This window comes from Ascaphus truei, chromosome 5, assembly GCF_040206685.1.
Source record: "Ascaphus truei isolate aAscTru1 chromosome 5, aAscTru1.hap1, whole genome shotgun sequence".
NCBI classification, from domain to species: Eukaryota; Metazoa; Chordata; class Amphibia; order Anura; family Ascaphidae; genus Ascaphus; species Ascaphus truei.
The window spans coordinates 88459230-88482049 of record NC_134487.1 but is presented as its reverse complement, the minus strand read 5'-3'; the positions used below and the strand labels follow the sequence as shown (position 1 = coordinate 88482049).

Genomic DNA, 22820 nt, shown 5'->3' with positions numbered 1-22820 from the left:
AACATTCTTCCGTCCTTGATACACCCCGATCAATCGGGATTTGTCAAGGGAAGATTCGCAGTTAAAAATATCAGAAAAGTCCTAGCGGCAATAGAATGGGTCCCACTACACAAATTAGGGAATACAGCAATCGTGACTATTGATGCTGAGAAAGCATTTGCCAACATAATGTGGAACCATGTGTTCTTCGTGCTAGACAAATTTGGACTAAGGGGAAATTTTAGCAACATGATAAAGGCAATGTACAATACCCCAAAGGCTAGAATAATAGCAACAGGACATCTATCAGACCCATTCCAACTATATAGAGGGACACATCAAGGGTGCCCGCTGTCACCCCTGCTTTTTAATCTAGCAATAGAACCTCTGGCAATATACCTGAGGCAAATGGAGGAATTTAAGGGGATCATGATAAACAAAACAGAACTGAAACTATCAATGTTTGCAGACGACATATTAATGTTCATGACTAACCCTGATGAATCAATCAAAAAGGTATTACAGCAAATACTGTAGAGACATTCGGGTCGTTTGCCGGCTTTAAAATAAATATATCTAAAACAGAAATGATGTATATTAAAGAACCCCCAGACACAAAGGCACCATATAACTTCCCTGTAAAAGTAACGAAAAAGCCCATTAGATACCTGGGGATAATGTTGGAGGCAGAAATTTCCAGACTCTATGATAATAACTTCAAATCAATCATAAAAAAAATAGTGCAAGAACTAAAAAACTGGACGACACTACCCTTATCACTATTTGGGAGAGCAAGCGCGATCAAAATGATATCGTTTGCCAGACTCCTATATCCCATGCAGACTCTCCCTATGCTCCTCAAGCATGTGGACATAACTGAAGTAAATAGAGCAATGACAAAATTCTTGTGGGGAAATAAGAGAAGCAGAATAGCTCTAAAAAAATTACAACTACCAAAAGAAATGGGAGGCATCAACCTACCGAATATCAGGAACTATAATATAGAAAGTATAATGAGACATGTAGGAGACTGGATAAAAGACACCAACCATTACTCCTCCCTAGAACTAGAAAAAGAGTTCTCACCAGAGACCTCCCTGAGAGAACTAATACACACAAAATGGAGAAGCATCCCAGTAACCCAAAGAAATAATATTCTAATCAAAGACACCATAACAACTTGGAAAACAGTCAGGAAAAAGTTTAAACTTTCCTACACAATCTCAAGATATACACCAATCCAAGACAACCCCAAATTTATACCAGGGTATACCCAACCATCATTCCAAGTCTGGAAAAAAAAGGCATCACGTGCCTAGAACATGTGATCAACACAGACAAACAGGAATACATGACATTCCAAGAGCTTGCACAAAAATGGGACATTTCCCAAAATTTAATACACGCCTTCTCATACACACAGCTAATTAGTTTTTGCAAAAATTGACAAACCACAAAATAACAGTACTAAAAAACAACAGAATAGATGACTATTTTAACTCGAAAGAGCAGGAAAAAAGCCAACTGTCAGAACTATACAGTATTATAAGGGATCAGGACATGGAGACCACACATGCCAACACACTCAGGGCATGGCAAAAAGACTTCCCAGAAATACAAAGCATGGATCAACTAATACAGGGTATCCACAGGGTACACAAGATTATACCGTCAGAGACATGGAGGGAAATGCAATACAAAATAACACATAGGGCCTACATAGCATTCAAAAGACAGATAAAGACTAGGACAGAGGACACCACGTTATGCCCCAAATGTAAGACACCAAAAGCAGACATCAGACACTGCCTCTGGACCTGCATACATATATCCAGATACTGGAACCAAGTGTTAGAATACATGAAAACAAAACTAAAGATCTCATGGGTAAAGGACCCAATACCTATGATATTCGCGAACATAGAGAACTGGACGGAGGGTAAACAAATCAGCAGATCAGTAACTAGACCCACTGAAGTTATACTATTAGCCGCAAGAAAGAACATTATGACAAACTGGATACAAACACAACAGCCCTCAATGGAGCAACTACATGACACACTATATAAACTAATGACAATAGACAGACTGGAGACATGCATAGATAGGAACAGAACAGTGGGAGACTTTCTCCAGAGGTGGGACTGGTTCCTACAGGACAGAGACATGATGACAAAGGATGGTATGGGATAAAAGCATCAGATAGGGGATGGAAAGTAGAAAAAGAGTGAAAGTACCAACACGGCAAGTTACGTTAGAGTTCAAAGTTAAAATAGATAGGAATTGAGTTTGAAAATATTGTAAACATTGTGTATAAAATATGGGTGATATATTGTGAATGTAACCGGAGAAGTCAAAACTGATCGCCCATATGCTGAAAAGGAACCCAAGTTAGAGTTCAAAGTTAAAATAAATATGACTTGTATGTGATAAACATTGTAAAAATTATATGTAAAAAAACGGGTGAAACAATATGACTGTAACAGAATAAGTATAAGCTGATTGCCTGTATACTGAAAATGAACCTAATAAAAAATTTAAAAAAGGCGAAAAATGACTTACCCAATGCAACATTGTATACATTGTCACGGGAAACGAGGCAATTTACACCTTTTAATCCGGATCATACGTTGAGCAAAACAAGATAATGAAATAAATTGTACATCTGGAGAAAACTTTGAAATTCTTTAGAACCTTGAGAGAACACTTGGAAAAAACACCCTATCTAATGGGCACAAGGGGTTATAATACCTCCGACTTTCATTCAAAAAATACTATTGCCCAATCCAAAGCGTGAGAAATTTCTCCACCGCCAATCAGAGCAGGGCTCATCTGGCTGATGATGTCAGAGAAATGGGCATGGCTATCTGCAGGAAAGGCTCTGCAGAGTCTGAAAGAACTTTTGGGGCCTTTTCCTGTGTCCCTCCTTGCTACCAAATGGCCCGACACCTCGACATCCTGGATTCCCTTTGAGGCCAGATGTTTAGGCTGACTGCATGGATTTTTATACATACAGTATAACACCCTATGAACCATACTTTATTACAGCATATATTTTGGGGTAGCTCATATTCGGTTGGGGCACCCACACACCCAATACAGGCCCTGGGACACCTTGGCACTAACTGGGGTACCCCCCTTAGCCTAGGGATTCCCTCAGCTACATGGATATGTTTCATCCCTGTGCCTCATTTTACTGTGCACAAAGCATATGTTTTAAAACAAACTGTTCAATAAAATATACAGTTTAAAGATATCCTAAGTCTGTGGGTTATAGGAAATAGAAGAAGAAGCTGCACGTTATTTCTTACTAGCTATATTTCCCACACTCTATACAATAAACTTATGGCTGGACTTTTAAATGTCCCATCACAACCTTATGGATGATTGGAGTACCCTCCAGAACCTCTATACTGGTTCTGGATGACATGAGCATTTAATGGGTTTCCCCATTAATCGCACAATTACAGGAATTGCTTTTACAACAGTTGGGTCCAAGAACTGACACTCCTGACCCCCAAAACATGGATCAAACCAAACGGGCTTAACCTTTATTAGTGAGCTTGGCTACCTCTTTACCGTCACATACATCTTTTTGTATGTCCTATGCACGTCACTTACTGTAACTCTTCCATGACTCTTCATATTGACATTTTCCAAATTAAAATGTATATACTGGGCCAAATAGGTGCTGTACAAAGTAATTTGATACGATGATAATGCTTCTTTTAGCAATATTTTATGGAAAACAAGGCACTTACCTACTATGATACTATGTTCCTTATCTTAATGTTGTCTATACTGTATGTGTTCATGTACCAAGATAGTTTGCAGTTTTTCCTGCTTGGCATTAGTATAATTAGTGGGGTTTTGTTCATTCAATATAATGAAAAATAGTGTAGTACTCAGTATTGCACATCTACTATTCATTGATATCTGTCTTCATTTTAACATATTAAGCAGTGCCTGGGGGTCAAGGGTCCTCACTGTAGACATTGATTTAAGTGCTTTTACATATGTGGCATCCTTATGTTTCACTTCTGAATTCCCACTATCTCATACTATATAGATGTATTTATTTATGGTTTAAATATTTTAACTTCAGTTTTAAAAATCTGAGTGATTTTATAATGAATTATTCTTCTTTTTATACACATCTATATAATATACTCCTATATTGTATTTATTTCTGTTTTAGTTTCGAAATCTATATTTTGTTATTTTGAATTAAATGTTTTTTTTCTTTTTTTCATTTGGTTCCATAAATGAGATGATAATCTGCTTTATCTGTCCTTTAGATCATGTTTATAATCACATCTACAGTAATTATCCATGTCATTATTGTAATATTTTAGAATGATATTTGTTCTTGTATTTTATGACTATTGAATAAAATAAATGTTTCAGTGTAATAGTTTATAATTATGTTAGTATATCACTTTATATTGGAGATTACATTCAATTGAAATAAAGGCCCTATACAATTGCCTATCAATTAGCTAAGTTGTCTCTAGGCAATTATCCTTAATAGCAAGCCTTGTATAAAGCATTAAGATAAGGACACACATCACTGACTCCTGAGGATGCTAACTAGGAGAAACGCGCACTGTTCCTGATTTATGGAGGACATTGCCGTGCTTGGACAGATGGAGAGACAGACGAAGTAGAGCTGAGCGCAGGTTAAACATCATGCACTACATCCTCCGGACATGACGTGAGAAAAAGGAGGCAAAGAGTGATCAGAGCCTGGACTACACCATCGTTGAAACCTACTACCATGTCTACCCCGGATCCTGATGTGCATTGGCACTGAATGCCCATAATGTTTTAAAGAAATGTGAGTGGGATTGCCCCATGGTTTGAATAATTAATATACTGTGTTTTTACATGATGTACTATGCCCTGCCTTTTCTGTCTATGAGAGAGCCACATAAGAGAGGAGAGGACCACTATCTAAGAGAAGCAGAGTTCCATTCTGACCTAATTCCAAACAAGGTGACTGAACACACAGTGTTGTAAAGGTTGTAGCAGCAATACTATCAATGGGAGTGCTTCTTTTTCTTGTATCTAAAAAGATAATAATGCCAACTTAGGTATTTTATGAGAAATACTGTATATGAGAAAAGGTCTGAAGTTTCTCATAACAAACTCAGGTTTTCTTTTTGTAAGTAATGATATATGCAGTTTGTATATGAGCTTTTGGTACCTTTGTTAGATGTTGAAAAGAGAAATGTGATCATTGAAAAACTCATGCACAAATTACACTGGCGACACACTTTATTCGAGCTTGGCTAGTCCCACGAATTCGGGTATACCCGGTTGTATTGAGGTTTGTGACTGTTTTCTGCCCGAGTGCATTGAGTTATTTTCCAAGCAGGGATTGAAGCATTTTATTCCCGCTGGCTGCTATACTGCACAGTATATATATATATACTACATTACAATTCATGAATTTATGCCATCTGGTAGACACGCGAAGCATTGCAGCCTATTAAATCCTAATCATTATCATTTAACAGATCAGCCGCCCATCAGCCAGGCATGAACCCAGGCTGGGAAGGCAAATGCAACGGGGCTTGTCAGAGGTGAGGAGTGGCGCATTCCAGGTATCTGCCAGGTACATACCGGGTATTTGCTCGAATAAAGTGTGTCGGTGCAGTAAATCTATACATTTCCATTACAATTACTATGACAATAAAAGATATGTTTCATTTCTACTTCATTCTTTTTGGTTAAGATCATGACTATTACAAATCAGACATGTAATGTCAAGGATCATTCATTGGGAAATCTAATCAACTATTTTAATGCATGATTGGCTTTATTTTATAAAAACTGATTCCATTAATCACTTAGTTATAAACATATTAATCTATTCACAAAAGATACCTGCATGAAAAACAGGGGCAAAACAAATGTATGAAAAACTTCCCCACATATACTAATGCAACAATATATATATATTTGATACATACAACATGGTCCTGTTTGAGTCCACTAATTGGGACCCAGTTTTGCTGCTACAGTAGGTACCTGAGAAACAAACCCTATGTTAGTTATTCTAGCTATTGTTGAGAGCCACAAAGAAATATCACTCAAACATTCTTCATTACCTTGTGTCACCTTCTAAGTATCTCTTTTAACGTACAACCCAATTGTTTTACTGTGAGCCGTTTTCATTTCAACAGCACGCTCAGTCTTATGGTGACAGCTCTACTGGTAGTTCACAAACAGAAACAATAAAAGATCTAGGCTTAGTGATTACTCAGTAAGACAGATATCATACAGACTTTGCTGTGTGCTAAACTCTTTTTGAACTCTGGAAATGTTCCTTTACAATAATTATTTTGTGTTCTTCTGTACACGTATAAATTACAAGTTTTTTTTAATGTGTTTCTAAAAAAAAAAAAAAAGCTGCTGTTTTCATTTGAGGGATAATGTTGATTTTAACCCCTTTGAGGTGTAGCACATGTAGCAGACATTATTATACCCGTTAATGCTGGTGTGTTATTTAGCAGAAGAGATATTTAAAACAATGTGTTACTTAAAGTAGCAAAATGTGAAAAATCCTATGTTTTTTTTAAAATAAATAATGTTATGTAGTATTAGAGAATGTAGAAAAAAAGAAGAAAAAAGAGAGAATACTGTCTGCATTTTTTTTAAACTTCTAATGCCATTTTTATGATTTTTTTAAATGTACTAATTATCCTCTGGTTGCTACAGCAACCATTTAGAAAGTCATATCCATTTCCTCTTTTGACACACACCTTTTTGAGCTCTGCCTTTTGTCAACAATGTATCACAAACAGATATCTTGCTGTGTTCTAAACAGCAGACGGTCTATCGCTCTGGAAGAATCCGGCTGAACAGCATGTGAGAAAAAGCACCATTCCGTAGAACAAATGCTGGATCCGAAAGATGATTTGTAGTTAAAGGCAGATGTATTGATGGACAATAAAGGACAGCATGGCAGCCACGTCTAAATTACTACTCTAATGCGTGTAGCCAAGTGTCCCTGGCTATAGTCGTCTACTGACCTCAACACTATAAGTCCTGATAGGAACATGCAGTGTTGGGGTTAAACTCCAGTGCAGGGCCTAGCCTGCAGTTGCAGCCTGGATGGGTATTATGTTGCTTTATCCAAGGGCAGGCCTAAACCAGCAGTTGGAGTGTCATATCTGGGGAGGGTACTGACTGGGTCAAATGTGTATGGTGTGATGCCTGTCAGTACCTAGACCTGCCATTTTATGGGGTGCTGTTACAAGCCCTTCCCCCCCAAGTATAAAAGCTGACACTACACCAAATTGAGGTGGTCTATGGATGAGCTATTATGGGCTATGATTAGCCATGTACGGTGTGGTGTAATACTCTCTACTGCAAGAGGGTTAAGGAGATTAGGATGGACTCTTGGGGCCCCAAGCCCCTGGGGTCTACTCCAGGGAACAGAAATATGCAATGCAGAATGTACAATAAACCTGCCGTTGGACCAACTATGCTGTGTGGTTATTGAGAAGGGGTATTGCCTGTGGGAACTATCCTGCTATCCGCAGGATCCTCATGGGATGGAGGCGCTGCACTATGAGAGATGGAGAAAGCCTGCCCTGGAGCTGCTCCCAAACACCAACCGCAGAGTAACTCAGACCTCCTGTACCAAGCAGGTGAGCTACAGCAGGGGGAAACACCCATGTAATGGCCAGATCTTCCGTGGCAGGGGGGAACAGGTGCTACATTTGGAGGTGCTGCTGAGATGAGCAACAGGGGCAGTGAAGTATGGCTGGGAAACATGCCGAAGGAGAAGTGAATGAGGGCACTCACCATATCTAGGCCAGAGCGTTCCCAGTCGTTTGCTAGCGTGTTACCCCCGGATGGTACCCACTCATGATCCGAACTCCACCCACTGCCGCATGAGAGGTGCCTGAAAAGTACTGTGTCAAGGCCATCGTTTTACCTTGACTGGGACATTATGCAGATCTGAGAGGTGTCTGAAAAACACTGTATCAGTACTGGGTCCCTTTCACTTCCGAACAATGTATCATACCAGGTACCGTAGATGAGTATGCCTATCTGGAATATGTCTTGCAAGATTGCACCCCACTTTGGACTATCTGTCAGGTACCTTTATCATTCTATGTTCAAAGGCTGAGATGTGATTGACAATCAAGGTATCGCCGAGGGCACACTGCAGCACATGCCCCAGGGGATGTGACTTGAAATATAGCACTCCCACTATGGGACTGCTGCATGTGCTCCAATACTACGTGCTAGATTTGCGAGACCGGGGATATGGCTTGAAAGATAGCCCCCCCACATTAGGACTATTTACTTGCAGTTGGGGATGATTATAGTGCCTGTGGAGTATGCCAGCCAGTGTGGGCACTTAAAAATGGCCCCCCAAGATGGAACTCATCGCAGGCACTGAGGGTGAGAGTTCAGGGTCCTCGAAGAGGATCCTGGAGTCTGACCACAGTTCCCGCCGAACACCAGAGGAACCGCGTGGTGAGTTGCACGATGCAAACTCATGGTTGCAAACTATCTGGGATTGGCGCCAAAGTTCATAACCGCACCCCTCTATTCCAACTGGGACTCCTGATTTCACCAGAGGGAGGAGTCGAAGAGTGCACGGGGTGTGACCGGATGTGAAGCCCGCCAAAGCCCAGACGCACATGTTGCTCAGCGTATAAAGACTTATCTCTAAACTGTCCCCGCTTCTACTATCATGGATAAGCTCCCCTTCCAGTGATGTGCGCTGCCCGGAGACATCCTAATGCTGTGGGACAGGGAAGATAAGTTCCTGCACTATGTCTGGCTCATTTGCGGTTGTCCGGGGGGTGAGATAGGAGACGACACCCATTGCCTATGGTGCGATGTAGCCTACCTGCAACCATGGCAGCTGGCCTATATCGGCCTTATCTCCGGTGGAGGTACGGAGTCGGGTCCAATTGATCCGTAAGCTCCAACGAGTGGCGGAGAATTCCCCTGCAGATGCAGAGAGGGACTACCTGACAATTCTGTTCAATCTTTTCCACTCCGGCCGCAACGCTCCCAGCATCGTCCATATTTGGGAGTACTACAACCCCAGCCCGGACTCAGGAGCCGAGTCACAGGGCGCTCACCACCTCCATGAGAGCGGTGTTGCCAGCCTTGCGAAGCCACAAGATTCCAAGGAGGACTTACCTGTCTCCACGCCTGCTGTCGTGCATGGCCCTGAGTTCTTCTTGTTCACCCTGCCAGCTGTGCCCAGCTGAAAGAGTTCTGCTTGACGCTCTCCACCCTGCATCCCATGACTGATCTCCATCGTTAGGTAACCCCGACAGTGATCCAAGCATCCAAGCGGACAATCAGCGAGGGTGCGTCCATCATTGAGGTACAGGACAGTGCCTCCATTGCTCCCAATATGCCAACCGTCTCTGTGGCTCCAGCGCCCGATGACTACCCGAAAGTGGTGGTCCAGGATATTGATCCAGTGTGGTTGGCAGGCCACACAAACGCCCACCGTTTCCTACAGTAACTGTAATACCCTTTTCCCTGAAAAAGGTTATGGAGATTAAGAGGGACTCTTGGAGCCTCAAGCCCCTGGGGTCTGCTCCAGGGAACGGAGATATGCCATGCAGTATGTACAATAAACTTGCCGTTGGACCAACTATGCTGTGTGGTTATTGGGAAGGAGTATTGCCTGTGGGGGACGTCCTGCCATCCGTAGGATCCTCATGGGATGGAGGCGCTGCACTATGAGAGAGGGAGAAAGCCTGCCCTGTAGCTGCTCCCAAACACCAACCGCGGAGCAACTCAGACCTCCTGTACCAAGCAGGTGAGTTACAGCACCGGGGAAACACCCATGTAGTGGCCAGATCATCCGTGGCAGGGGGGACCAGGTGCTTTATCAAAGATAAAAAAAAAATATATATATATATATATATATATATACTGTATATATATACTGTATATATATAATAAAAACAAATGTTGGGTGAATTATACTTTTTAATGACTAACTGATATTACAACGCCTACGTGAAGAAGGTACTTCAGTAGTTTTGAATTATTGCTTTTCTCTGCTTTTATTTTTGATGAAAATTCGTTTTTCTCTTGTGCAGCTTGTTCGAGGACACTGCATTACGGCACTATGTCAAAAAAACAGACACAAGATGAAAGTAATTCTATTTTTGTTCTGTTTTATACAAAATTGTCTTAGTATAAACAGTAGTCTCTTGAAAATAAAGCAGAAAGGCAGTGAATGCATGAAGGGAGAGAGAAGGGTGTTAATATTGCACTGTACTAGGACCGGAAACTTGGCTACTTTCTATGCTATCAGATTTACATTAAAGCTTGTGGGGATTTTGGGGTTAAAGTAAATGATGTCCTACCTTTGACAAGTTGCTTCTGAACCCCATAATGAAATTACAAATCTTATTTTTAATTGCCACTTTATTTTCAAGCTCTTTGATTACATACAGTACTAATGTAAGAATGGGATAAAGCAGGCTGAATACACCGCAGCTGTCATTCCTCATTCAAAGTTAGATGCAGATTATCAAACAGGCTAGAAATGTACTGCACGCAATGAAAAGAATAGTGGGGAAATAGTTTCGTAAGATTACATGCATAGGCTCATATCCTTTTCAATATATTACCCTATTTCCTCGATTCTAAGACGCACCCTTGATTTAATAAAAAAAAAATTGGAGGGGGGTGGGAAACACACTATATTAAATGTGCAGAATTTTTTTCTGGGGAGAGAGGGGAGAAGAGAGAAGAAGAGAGAAGAAGAGGGGAGAAGAGAGAAGAAGAGGGGAGAAGAAAGAAGAAGAGGGGAGAAGAAGAGAGGAGAAGAAGAGAGAAGAGAGAGAAGGGGGGAGAGAGAGAGAGGGAAGGGGGAGAGAGAGTGAAGGGGGAGAAAGAGAGAGTGAAGGGGGAGAGAGAGAGAGTGAAGGGGGAGAGAGAGAGAGGGAAGGGGGAGAGAGAGAGAGGGAAGGGGGAGAGAGGGAAGGGGAGAGAGAGGGAAGGGGGAGAGAGAGAGAGGAAGGGGGAGAGAGAGAAGGAAGGGGGAGGGAGAGAGGGAAGTGGGGGGAAAACAGAGAGGGAAGGGGGGAGAAAGAGAGGGAAGGGGGGGAAAGAGAGAGAAGGAAGGGGGGATAGAGAGAGGGAAGGGGGAGAGAGAGAGAGAGAGAGAGAGAGAGGGAAGGGAGAGAGGGAAGGGAGGGAGAGAGGGAAGGGAGGGAGAGAGGGAAGGGGGAGAGAGAGGGAAGGGGGAGAGAGGGAAGGGGGAGAGAGAGGGGGAACGGAGAGAGGGAAGGGGGGAGAGAGAGAGGGAAGGGAGGAGAGAGAGAGGGAAGGGGGGAGAGAGAGAGAGGGAAGGGAGGGAGAGAGAGAGAGGGAAGGGGGGAGAGAGAGAGGGAAGGGGGGAGAGAGAGAGGGAAGGGGGAGAGGGAGAGAGGGAAGGGGGAGAGGGAGAGAGGGAAGGGGGGAGAGAGGGAAGGGGGGAGAGGGGAAGGGGAGGAGAGAGAGGGAAGGGGGAGAGAGAGAGAGTGACGGGGGGGAGGGATAGGGGGATGGGATATGGGATAGGAGTGAAGGGAGAGGGATGGGAGGGAATGGGGTGAGGGATAGGAGGGAAGGGGGGAGGGATGGGGAAGGGGGGGAGAGAGGGGGAAGGGGGGAGAGAGAGAGGAAGGGGGGAGAGAGAGAAGGAAGGGGGGGAGAGAGGGGGAAGGTGATGAGAGAGAGGGAAAGGGGGAGAGAGATAGGAGGGAAGGGGAGAGGGATATGAGGGAAGGGAAAGGGATAGGAGGGAAGGGAGAGGGATAGGAGGGAAGGGGGAGAGGGATAGGAGGGAAGGGGGAGAGGGATAGGGAAGGGGGGAGAGAGAGAGGGAAGGGGGGGAGAGAGAGGAAGGGGGGGAGAGAGAGAGAGAGGGAAGGGGAGATAGAGAGGGGGGAAGGGGGGAGAGAGATATAGAAGGAAGGGGGGAGAGAGAGGGAAGGGGGGAGAGAGAAAGGGAAGGGGGAGAGAGAGAGGCGGAAGGGGGGAGTGTGAGAGAGGCGGAAAGGGGGAGTGTGAGAGCGGGAAGGGGGGGAGAGAGAGGGAAGGGGGGAGAGAGAGAGGGAAGGGGGGTGAGAGAGAGGGAAGGGGGGAGAGAGAGGGCAGGGGGGAGAGAGAGAGGGAAGGATGGGAGAGGAATAGGAGGGAAGGGGGAGAGGGATAGGAGGGAAGGGGGAGGGATAGGAGGGAAGAGAGAGGGATAGGGATAGGAGGGAAGGGGGAGAGGGATAGGAGGGAAGTGGGGGAGAGGGATAGGAGGGAAGGGGGAGAGGAATAGGAGGGAAGGGGGAGAGGGATAGGAGGGAAGGGGGAGGGATAGGAGGGAAGGGGGAGGGATAGGAGGGAAGGGAGAGGGATAGGGATAGGAGGGAAGGGGGGAAAGGGATAGGAGGGAAGGGGAGAGGGATAGGAGGGAAGGGGAGAGAGAATGGAAGGACACACAGACAGACAGACAGACAGAGATACACACACACACAGATACACACACACAGAGATACAGATACACACACACAGAGAGATATACACACACACACACAGAGATACACATACATACACAGAGAGAGATACACACACAGAGAGATACACACACACAGAGATACACACACAGAGATACACGCTGAGACACACACGCACACAGATACACAGACAAACACACACAGAGACTCACACAGAGATTTGACAGGGGGGCAATGTGAAGACAGACCCGGGCCATCCGGCATCTCAACTCTCTGCACCTCACGGAGGGGAGGGGGGCCGTGATCTCTCTGCATGGAGGGGAGGGGTGGGCGTGATCGCAGCTATGCTGTAGACCCGGCCGGCATCTCCAGCATCTCTCTCTGCATGAGGGGGAGGAGGGGGCCATGATCGCAAACATGTTACTGAACACAGAAATCTGGCCACATCTCCAGCAGCGCCCCCTGGCTGTTTTTTTGTTGTTGTTTTTTTTTCAGTACATCGATTGTAAGACGCAGTTCTATTTCAGCCACATAAAAAGGGAAAAAACCTGCGTCTTACAATCGAGGAAATACGGGTATGTTGAAAAATAAACTGTATGCTGTTTTCCCAATGTCATTTTAAACTAGGTTTTTCTTTACATATCAATAAAACATGACTGAGTTACAAATACAATTATTTTATCTCAGTTCTGCTTGGTAAGGACAATCACAGATGTTTCTCTGGGTGGCAGTTTCCAGACCATTTTGTAGCATTTGTACCATTTTGAATCAAAACATTAACTTTGAGTCACCAAAGACTCTTGTACATATATAATTAAGCATTATTTTAGGCACAAAGTTTTCTCCAACCTTCTATTCTAAGATGTAACAGACCATACTGTCGAGGAATTACATTTTACAGAGTTATAAAATCTACAGTGTGCATTGTAAATATTGGTTTGCACAAAGCAGTGACCTGGCTTTTAAGATATTTATTTGTCGTGTCCTTATTTGGCTTTAGAATAAAATAAATATATCCCAATAATGCAAGCAATTTTGAGTGATGATTTTTACATTTATTGTGAAGGGGAAATATTTCTGCATATGGTACCGTTATAAGCAAACACCTTAACTACACTATACATTTTGATATCGCCTTCTTCTGCAATAGCAAAGACTGGGAAAAGGGCAGAAGAAGAGACTCAGTTCACTGGAATGTGTGGGCTAAATTTGTAATTAAAATTACAGTTATTTGTATGTGTCTTCGTTGCCGAGATAAACATGTGATTTGCCTGCAGTGCAATAAAGCATGCTTTATTTATCTCACTTGTTATAATGGGTAACCCCAAGGTAAAATAACTAGTAAATCATCAGGCAACTGTGTTCTAACAAATGCAAAGCCATCTGCCTTTAGGATACATCTGATCCGAGCACGTTGACATTCAGTGGTTACATAATTGCACATCAGAGTAATTCCAAAAATATAATAAAACTATTAGTACAGTGAACTTTTCTCTCTCCTTTTCTGCCTGTAGCAAAAAGGGTTTAAATGAAAATCCACTTCTTGTCAAATTGCAATATTTCTCAAATTATAAATCACACACTGGGCTTATTCTCAAAGACTCTAACAAAGTATAGTAGGAAGAAGGTAATGTACAGTGTCAATAAGGAACATTGTGGCAAAACACTTATTTTTTACATGTGTCGGCATAAGAAGCCTGTTAATCACGTATTTTGTATCTGTCACAGATTGGAAACCGCACACCTCTGATATTTCATTTTTTTTCTGGATAAAATAATAGAGAATAATGGAGCAACACCCGGCACATAATTTAATCCATCTCATTATAATGTGTACACTGGGTAATTGCTCCATTTAATGCTCATGAACAACCTAGTGCATAGAGAATTTAAAAAAATGGAGCAACGATGTTGGTACAATGAGGCAAAAAATGCACTAAATTAAGATCTCTCTCTTTGCACCAGTTTTGCTCCAAATTTGTCTTTACAGAACACACCTAAATACAAACCTTTAAAACAACGATAGCGTATATTTATTATTTTCTGACATTCAAGGGAGTCTTTGAATTTCTAGCCTTTAGGCAAGCAAAGCGAGTAATACATATGGGATCGGTTTTGAAAGCAAACAAAAATTCAAATGAGTTGAGGCTTTGGTTTGTATTATAATGAAGGCTAATGTATTTAAAGGTCGATATTAGCAAATAAACTGCTTAGATGTATTGTTTCTTGTAATCAATGAATAAATAAGTGTTCGTTGAATCAGAATAGAAGCTGCTGAACAAATATTGCAGAATCTATTAAAACAAATATACAACTTTCAATGTCCAAACATTTAGACAATAACATTTTTATTTTTCCTCCCAAATGTATTACTTGAAATTCAATAATATTAATTATTATTATAAATAAAAAAAAACAAGTCGCAAGTAAAGAATCTTATTCACAACATTTTTACCAAACATATCTGGACAGCTGGAGCCAAACTCAGTGTTTATCCCTCTGCCACCGCAATGCTTTGTCTGCGTAACAGGTCATTTGGGACCCAGAGTCTAAGCTTTTATAATATGAAATCCATGAATTCCAATGGAGACTTCACAAGATATTTCAGGAAGAACATTCCAAAAGACATGTTTGTTGTGGGAGTACAGATTAAAGTACAAATCAACAACATGAAGGTAAAACAATAAATTGATGCAAAATAACTAAAACATTACCGACATGTAAAGATGCCGCATGACTTACCGTCCCCGATGTCGCAGATGAACAAGCAAAGGTCCATGGCACTGGTGCCTGCCGTGATGGAGCTGCGGAGTGTCCATGCTTCTGAATGGGCCCTCCTGCAGTGTTAGCCCCTCGGTTCTGCCAACGTGCATAGCAGTGACACCTACACCTGTAAACTTTGCTAACATCTGTATCACCACAGGAACATAGTCACACTTACCCATTCAATGTTATCATTTTCATATATTTTTACATAAGTGAAGAACAACAAAAGAATATACATACAAATAATGGACAGTCATCTTTAGAAACAGATGAGTCATTCCATTAGCGGCAATGATGTCACAACATATGGCCTGAACATCATTAACAACATGTCGAAAAATTGTATTGCAAATCTCAAAACATTAACCTGTTAAGAAGGTGTCCATGTGTTTAGGACCTACTAAAGAATTATATCTTGTACTAATAAATAAGTATCTTTACTGAAATACCGTGACAAGGAGGAGTCAGAAGCGTGAGGACGACTATGGAGTACTATGACATAACCTCAGCATTTGTACTATGAATTTGTTTATTTTATAGATGGATGTCTGATTTGATCAAACTGTGTATCTCATTAAACTAAAACTTTAAACATACCTTCCAATAACTACAGCTCAACCCCCTTATAACGTTGTGCTTGGGGTCCAAAGAATCACATCGCGTTATAAGCGGATCGCGTTAGAAATAATGTACAATTGTATGCATTGTACAATAAAGTATTTAAGATACCAATAATCATGTTGTAAAGTATTCATAAATATGAAAATTGGGAGCCCCACTTGCATCCCATTATAAGCGGATTCGCGTTGTAACGGATCGCGTTATAACGGGGTTGAGCTGTGTTGTAAATATGACATATAACAGTTTTTACATTGTTTTCACAATTGGGCTCATTTTAATTATACTGTACTCAAATTCTGATCATTGTGTGTGCTATAGTGTAAACTGTGTCACGTGCACACTCTTTATAGAGCTGCCCACTATTTATATATCAGTTTATTTTGCTTGATGACCACAATGCACTAACAGTGATCAACATGAAAAGCTTATTTGCATAAATATATTCATAAGCAAATGAACATATCAATTGGTGAATGTAAAGAATTACTAACCACCTGTATATAATATTACTTGCAAGTTAAAGAACTGGGCAACATAAGCTTCCTCTTGGATCACGCTGGTATGGGTTATGCAGGGGACTATAATGTTAATTGGAAACACGTATAATGTCAATTGGACAGATTTATGGTGCCCAATGGCAGCTCAAACCAAATTAAATTAAGTTAATGTGTCTAGACAAGCTGTTTCTGTTGTAAAGTTATTAGCATGGTTGTTTCCTTTCATTTCATAACATGACATGCAGCATCATTTCTACCTTTATTAAATCTGGTAAAAAACAACTCCTGTGGCATACAGCTAATATTAGCATCCCGTGCCTATCAACTCCTTCCCAATGTCTTCAATAGTGCTACCTACATGACATGCGGTGTAAATTCAGCCAAGAAGATGATTCTTTAGCCTTAGCATGAACTGCAGTTATGCACAAAATTAACTACTTTGCTGAGTAGGCTATATGTACATTGTGGGTGTTGGTATATAGAACAGAGAGAAAAGACAATCTTCTGAAAGAGATGCTCAATTCTAAATCACTGTTAATTTATTCCATTCGTAGGTTATTGATTTGCTATGAAAATAAAAATCAACTTTTAATAAATCTCAAAAAAATGAAAATGAAAAGAACCTCTTGGTGATGACCATAAAATGATACAAATGACTTATTATTATTATTATTATTATTATTATTATTATTATTAGTAGTAGTAGTAGTAGTAGTAGTAGTAGTAGTAGTAGTAGTAGTAGTAGTAGTAGTATAATTGTGGGTGTTTTCAAGATTTTTAAATGTACACTCTACAACTCTCTAATATGTACAAAATACAGAGATGCCCTAATTTGTTCCTTAAACTTATGAATGTTACATGCTAAAAACATCAAATCAATAAGCATGAGAACTTGAACGTGTAGATGCATTTTGTTGTGCTATGTACTTTTGCCATGTTTGTATTTCATATTAGCTAATTAAATATAATATAGTAAATATTCTGTGAAACAGTATCATTCCACTCAGGGAATTTAATATACAGAAGGATTTTTAAGTGGGAAATCAAATATATCACACCTTGTTTTCTTTTTGCAGGTGCCCTACGCAGAATTGGGTGGGAAAACCTTGGTGATGACTGTATATGACTTTGATCGCTTCTCCAAACACGATGTCATTGGGGAAGTGAAGGTGCCCATGAACACAGTAGATTTTGGCCATGTGACTGAAGAGTGGCGGGATTTACTTAGCGCTGAAAAAGAAGAGGTAGGAGAAGCTGTGTTGTCTACGATTTATAAGTAAAGCTCCTATTTTCTACAATTTTGCCAAGGGGTACATTTGGTTTTCATTTACCGTATAGCCTCGATTGTACTTTTGTGTAGTAATCTATCAGGCACCATTGCATTATCTTTTCACTACCTAGTTTAATTTAGACCAGGGGTGGCCAACTCCAGTCCTCAAGGGCCACCAATAGGCCAGGTATTAGGGATATCCCTGATTCAGCACAGGCGGCTCGATGAGTAGCTCAGTCAACGACTATAGGACATATGTTAGTGTGTCATAAGAACATGGTTTTATCCCCTTACTCTGAACCAAACTGAAAAATGATGTATCTTTCTTGTAGTGGATTTTTTTTTTAATATGCATTTCGTCATCCTGTTACAGTGCTACATGCAGCAATAAGGTTTGCCTGCGAGGCACAGCAGGATTCTTCTTCTTTTACCCAATGTATAAATCGGTTCTCAAAGAGAAAGGCAATTCCATACTGAATAAAGCTTTATAATGCGGCTCATAGATCCTTTTAATCTGGCCATTATGCTTTGGCCATGCTCCATGTTATCTTTGACATTTCACTGTAGTGGTCCCTTTTCATTCACTCAGACACAAATTTAGCCTTAAGAACCATGTTCCTATTCATTTGTTACAAATAAACCTTATCTGCTGACATGCTGACTTAGAAAACAAAATGTAGGTTTAAATGTTTATGCTCAAGCAGTAAAATAGGCTAAGGATTGGAAGCAATGTCTAGTTCTTCATGTGTCAGTGCAACACAAATTGCTTTTTTGTTATTAATACTCACTACAAGTCTGAATTTTCATGTGGATAATTTAAAAGCCTCCTAGCCTCTTTGTTCTACAGATTTCTTTTTTTATTTTCCCAATTGCTGGTTTTATTCTGGACCATATAGGCGAATTACATGACAGTACAAGTACAAGTCAGGGAGGTCAAGTGCTCCTGGAGTCAGTAGAGTAGGCATAAATAATTTAATAGGATGTTTCTTTTGAGAAGTGAATTTTCATATGGGATTTAAAAGTGTAAGGATATTAAGTGGGAAAGAGCGCCATAGGTAGGAAGAGGTGAATGAAAATGTATTTAGATGTGAGAGGGCAGTGAGAGGGCTGTAGTAATACAGGTGAAAACGATGAGACATCCTTGAGTCGAGTGGAGAAGGCGAGTAGGGGTGTAGCGAGATCAGAGTTGAGATATATGAACGTACAGAGAAGTATAGAGCCTTGAAGAAAAGGTGGAGAACTTAGTAGCTTATACAGTATAGAGACTAATAGGAAAAAAGAAAAAACACAAAAGCGCACCAAGATTGAGATATGATATGTATTGACAACAAATAAAGATTATAATATGCACTTACATATATAAAAACTTTAATGGTCCAGATCACGATCGTCACTTCTATTGGTAGGGCAACAAATGGGATGAAGAGGGGGGTAATCTCAGTCTACAGGAACAAGCCCCGCGCGCTGGGGCTGTATTCAGAGGCTGCGCTGCGTCTCTGCTTCACACGCTTGTCGGCGTGATGATCTGCGTAGTGCGCATGCGCGGCAAATGAGGCCCCCTATAGTAGTCCCGGAAGTGCCCGCCCGTTTTCCGTTTCGATCGAAAATGGCAATAAAAATAGCAATAAAAACACTTGTGTGAAGACTGGCTGTATGTGATAAACAGACCAGCGACACCCTTCGCGAAGCGTTTCGAATACAAAAGTATTCTTCCTCAGGCAATATACTTTTGTATTCGAAACGCGTCGCGAAGGGTGTCGCTGGTCTGTTTATCACATACAGCCAGTCTTCACACAAGTGTTTTTATTGCTATTTTTATTGCCATTTTCGATCGAAACGGAAAACGGGCGGGCACTTCCGGGACTACTATAGGGGGCCTCATTTGCCGCGCATGCGCACTACGCAGATCATCACGCCGACAAGCGTGTGAAGCAGAGACGCAGCGCAGCCTCTGAATACAGCCCCAGCGCGCGGGGCTTGTTCCTGAAGACTGAGATTACCCCCCTCTTCATCCCATTTGTTGCCCTACCAATAGAAGTGACGATCGTGATCTGGACCATTAAAGTTTTTATATATGTAAGTGCATATTATTATCTTTATTTGTTGTCAATACATATCATATCTCAATCTTGGTGCGCTTTTGTGTTTTTTCTTTTTTCCTGGGACTTGGTATCGCTGTTGGAGTTTTCCTGCTGGGATCCATATTGGAGGTGGGGGCAGACACCTTCAACACTAAGAGCTGCAAGAGATTAGAGAGGAACCACCATTCCACTATCCTAAAGAGCAAGAGCGCGGACTGGACTCAATTTTCTACACTGGTAATCTGTGTGACCCACTTGTTGTGTCAGACTAATAGGAAACCAGCAGAGATTTACAGAGGTCAGATGCAGATAATCAGCAAAGTCTTGTGGTGTAGTGAAAGATGCATGGCATGTTGTAAAGTCAAAGATATAGAGAAGAGGTGGCATGGGTTAGATTTGTGCATTTTTATTAGAGAGGTAAAGCATGTCTATTTGCAAGAAAAAAGCAGAGTTAAAGAAAAATAGAAATAATTTGTAGGGATGCAAATCTGCTAGAAAGTGTGACTTCTCCAGAGGCCTACAGCGAAACAAGAACAGTAGCATAGTTATTAAACAGTTATTGCAATGGATCATGAAAATATAGAAAAGCCCATATAGTCATTAAGGCCATTTGGCATGAGAGATCCCAATTTCACAATCCATCTACATTCCTGTTGGAGAAGGGATCTCTAAAATAAAATCACCTTCTCTGATTCCTAAGTAGACTTTATCAATCGCAAGGGCCTTCAAAACAGACGAATCAGAATTGTGTTTTGTCATAAAATGTCTAGCTACAGTAGTCATCTTTTTCCCTGCAGTCAGATCTTGTGGGTGTTCTTAATATTTCTACAGTGCTTCATAACACGGATTCTAAAGTTCTTTAGTCGTCAGCCCAATATAGATCTGACTGCAGGGACAAGTAAGATAACAGACCACACCCTTTGATTTAAAATTGAGAAGCTGTCTAATTTGAAATCTTTTAGTGTCTGTTATATCAAAGAATTCCTTAGTCGTTCTCAAAGTTACATGCAGAGTAATTATTGCAGGCAAAAAAAACTTTTCTTTGACTTTCTGACATAAAATCCTGTGAGGAATGAGGGTGATAGTGATTGTGCATCAATGTATCAGCCAAGTTAGGAGCACGTCTAGTGAAACGATTGGTTTTGGTCCCCAAGCACTGTTTTTAAATTGGTGTCCGTCAACACATGCCAGTGTTTCAGTATGTCGGCGACTGATGATTATATGTCCCAATGAAACGTATAACATTGTTACCTTGTTGGTTGGAGGTGAGTTTAGTCTTGGGTACAAGTAATGCATCACTGTCCCTAGTTTTCCTTATATTAAGACCACGTTGAATCACTGTGTTGTTATATCTTCTGAATTCGAATCTAAATTTTATCTCCTTAGCTCTAACCTCAAAAACTGGAGCGGTGGAACAAAACTGTTTTAGCGTAAGAAATTCCCCAACAGGGATTCCCTTGATTTGATGGAAGGGATGTGCACGTTCACCATGTACTATAATACTGCATTAGTAGAGGTTTCATTCCTATGAATATCTGTCTCAAAGTGTCTATTGGAATAAGTGAAAATTCTCAAATCTTAAAAGTCGACATGAGTAAGGCTAGATACACTAGTAAGCCTAATGTTCAAATGATTGTAGTGGAGGCCATCGACAAAGGATTGAAATTCTGACTTACCCATCCCACAAGATGGATTGAAACAAAATCAAGGTTGTCCGTCAAAAAAGTGGCCAAATCATCACTAAAATTATGCGTTGAAAAAGCTTGTGAACACCTTAGGATTTTCACATATTTCAAACCTAAAATGTTATTAGATCTTAATCTAATAATAGTTAAAGATAACTTGATCAAAGACACAAAAACATGATACTTTTATTTATCCACAAATTATTCAACATTCAATATCCATGTGTGAAAAAGTATGTGAACCTTTAGATTCAGTACCTGTGACACTCCTTTGAGCAGCAATGACTTTAACTAAGCATTTCCTGTAACTGCTGGTCACACTGGTTTTGAGGAATGTGGACCCATTCCTCCTTACAGAACTGCTTCAACTCTGTGACATTTGAGGGCTTTATTGCATGGACAGCTCACTTTAGGTAACGTTCGGGGTTTAGGTCCAGACTTTGACTTGGCCATTCTAAAACATGGAATTGCAGATCCTTGGATGTTTCTCTGGGTTTTTTTGTGACTTCCTGGAGGATTTTCCGTTTATTTCTTGGAGGACGACTGCTCCTGAGTAGAGTGACTGTTGTCTTGAACTTTCTTCATTTGTAGACGATCTGTCTGATAGGGGATTGGTGGAGCCCTCAATATTCAGAAATGTTTTTGTAACCCTTTCTAGACTGATAAACACCAATAAATGCTTTTCTGAAGTCCTCAGAAATTTATTTTGATTGTAGCATAAAGTGTTTCCACACACCTGTATGGTTTTGTGGCATTGTGACATTTCTCACACCTACAGTATTACTGGATTACTAATCAGGTCAGTGCAGGAGATGTTAATAGCATATTTGGGATGGATGTGCGGAGACAAATGGAATGGATGCATTCTAGTTCAGCTCTGTGGGTAGCGGGCACGAAATTGCTACATAAGCATGGTAAAAACCCTTTACAGCTGAAAGAATTGTCAAGAGAGTGGTTTGAATATCCCCCAGTCTTGCTGAGATGCCTTGAAAAGGGAAAAAATGAAAATTCTGCCTCTCCACATGGCACCTCTGACTCTGATTCAAAGGTCAACCTGGAAACATCCTCTCTGGGTGAGAGAACAGCAGCTCTTGAGGAGAAACTCAACGGATTGTTATCCTCTACGGGGACGATGGATACTGAGCTCTTGTCCTCAGAGATCAAGTGGCAGTGCTCACTGACCTTAACAATTGGCCATCCCTGAATCTGTCACCCAGGTGTCCATTGTATACAGTATTCAAACTCCTCTTACCAGAACTTTTTATCCTAGATCAGCATATAGAGCACTTTGGTCAAAACCTAGAACCTCAGAACCACCTCGAGACATCATTGTGCAATGTCATTACTATCAAATGAAAGAAGCAGTCATATTAACTGTGAGATCACGCACTACACTGGAGCTTGAAGTAAACCATTTTCAAATACTG

At 41.2% G+C, this 22820-nt stretch overlaps 1 protein-coding gene across 2 annotated transcripts in view; it reads left to right on the top strand.

The window, feature by feature from the left end:
- Positions 1-22820, top strand: part of SYT1 (synaptotagmin 1) — a 905119-nt gene that overhangs the window by 718213 nt on the left and 164086 nt on the right. For both annotated transcript variants that reach the window (XM_075600187.1, XM_075600188.1), the window contains exon 10: positions 17434-17601. In XM_075600187.1, coding sequence (XP_075456302.1) covers positions 17434-17601 — 168 coding nt within the window. The remainder of the gene's footprint in view (positions 1-17433; positions 17602-22820) is intronic.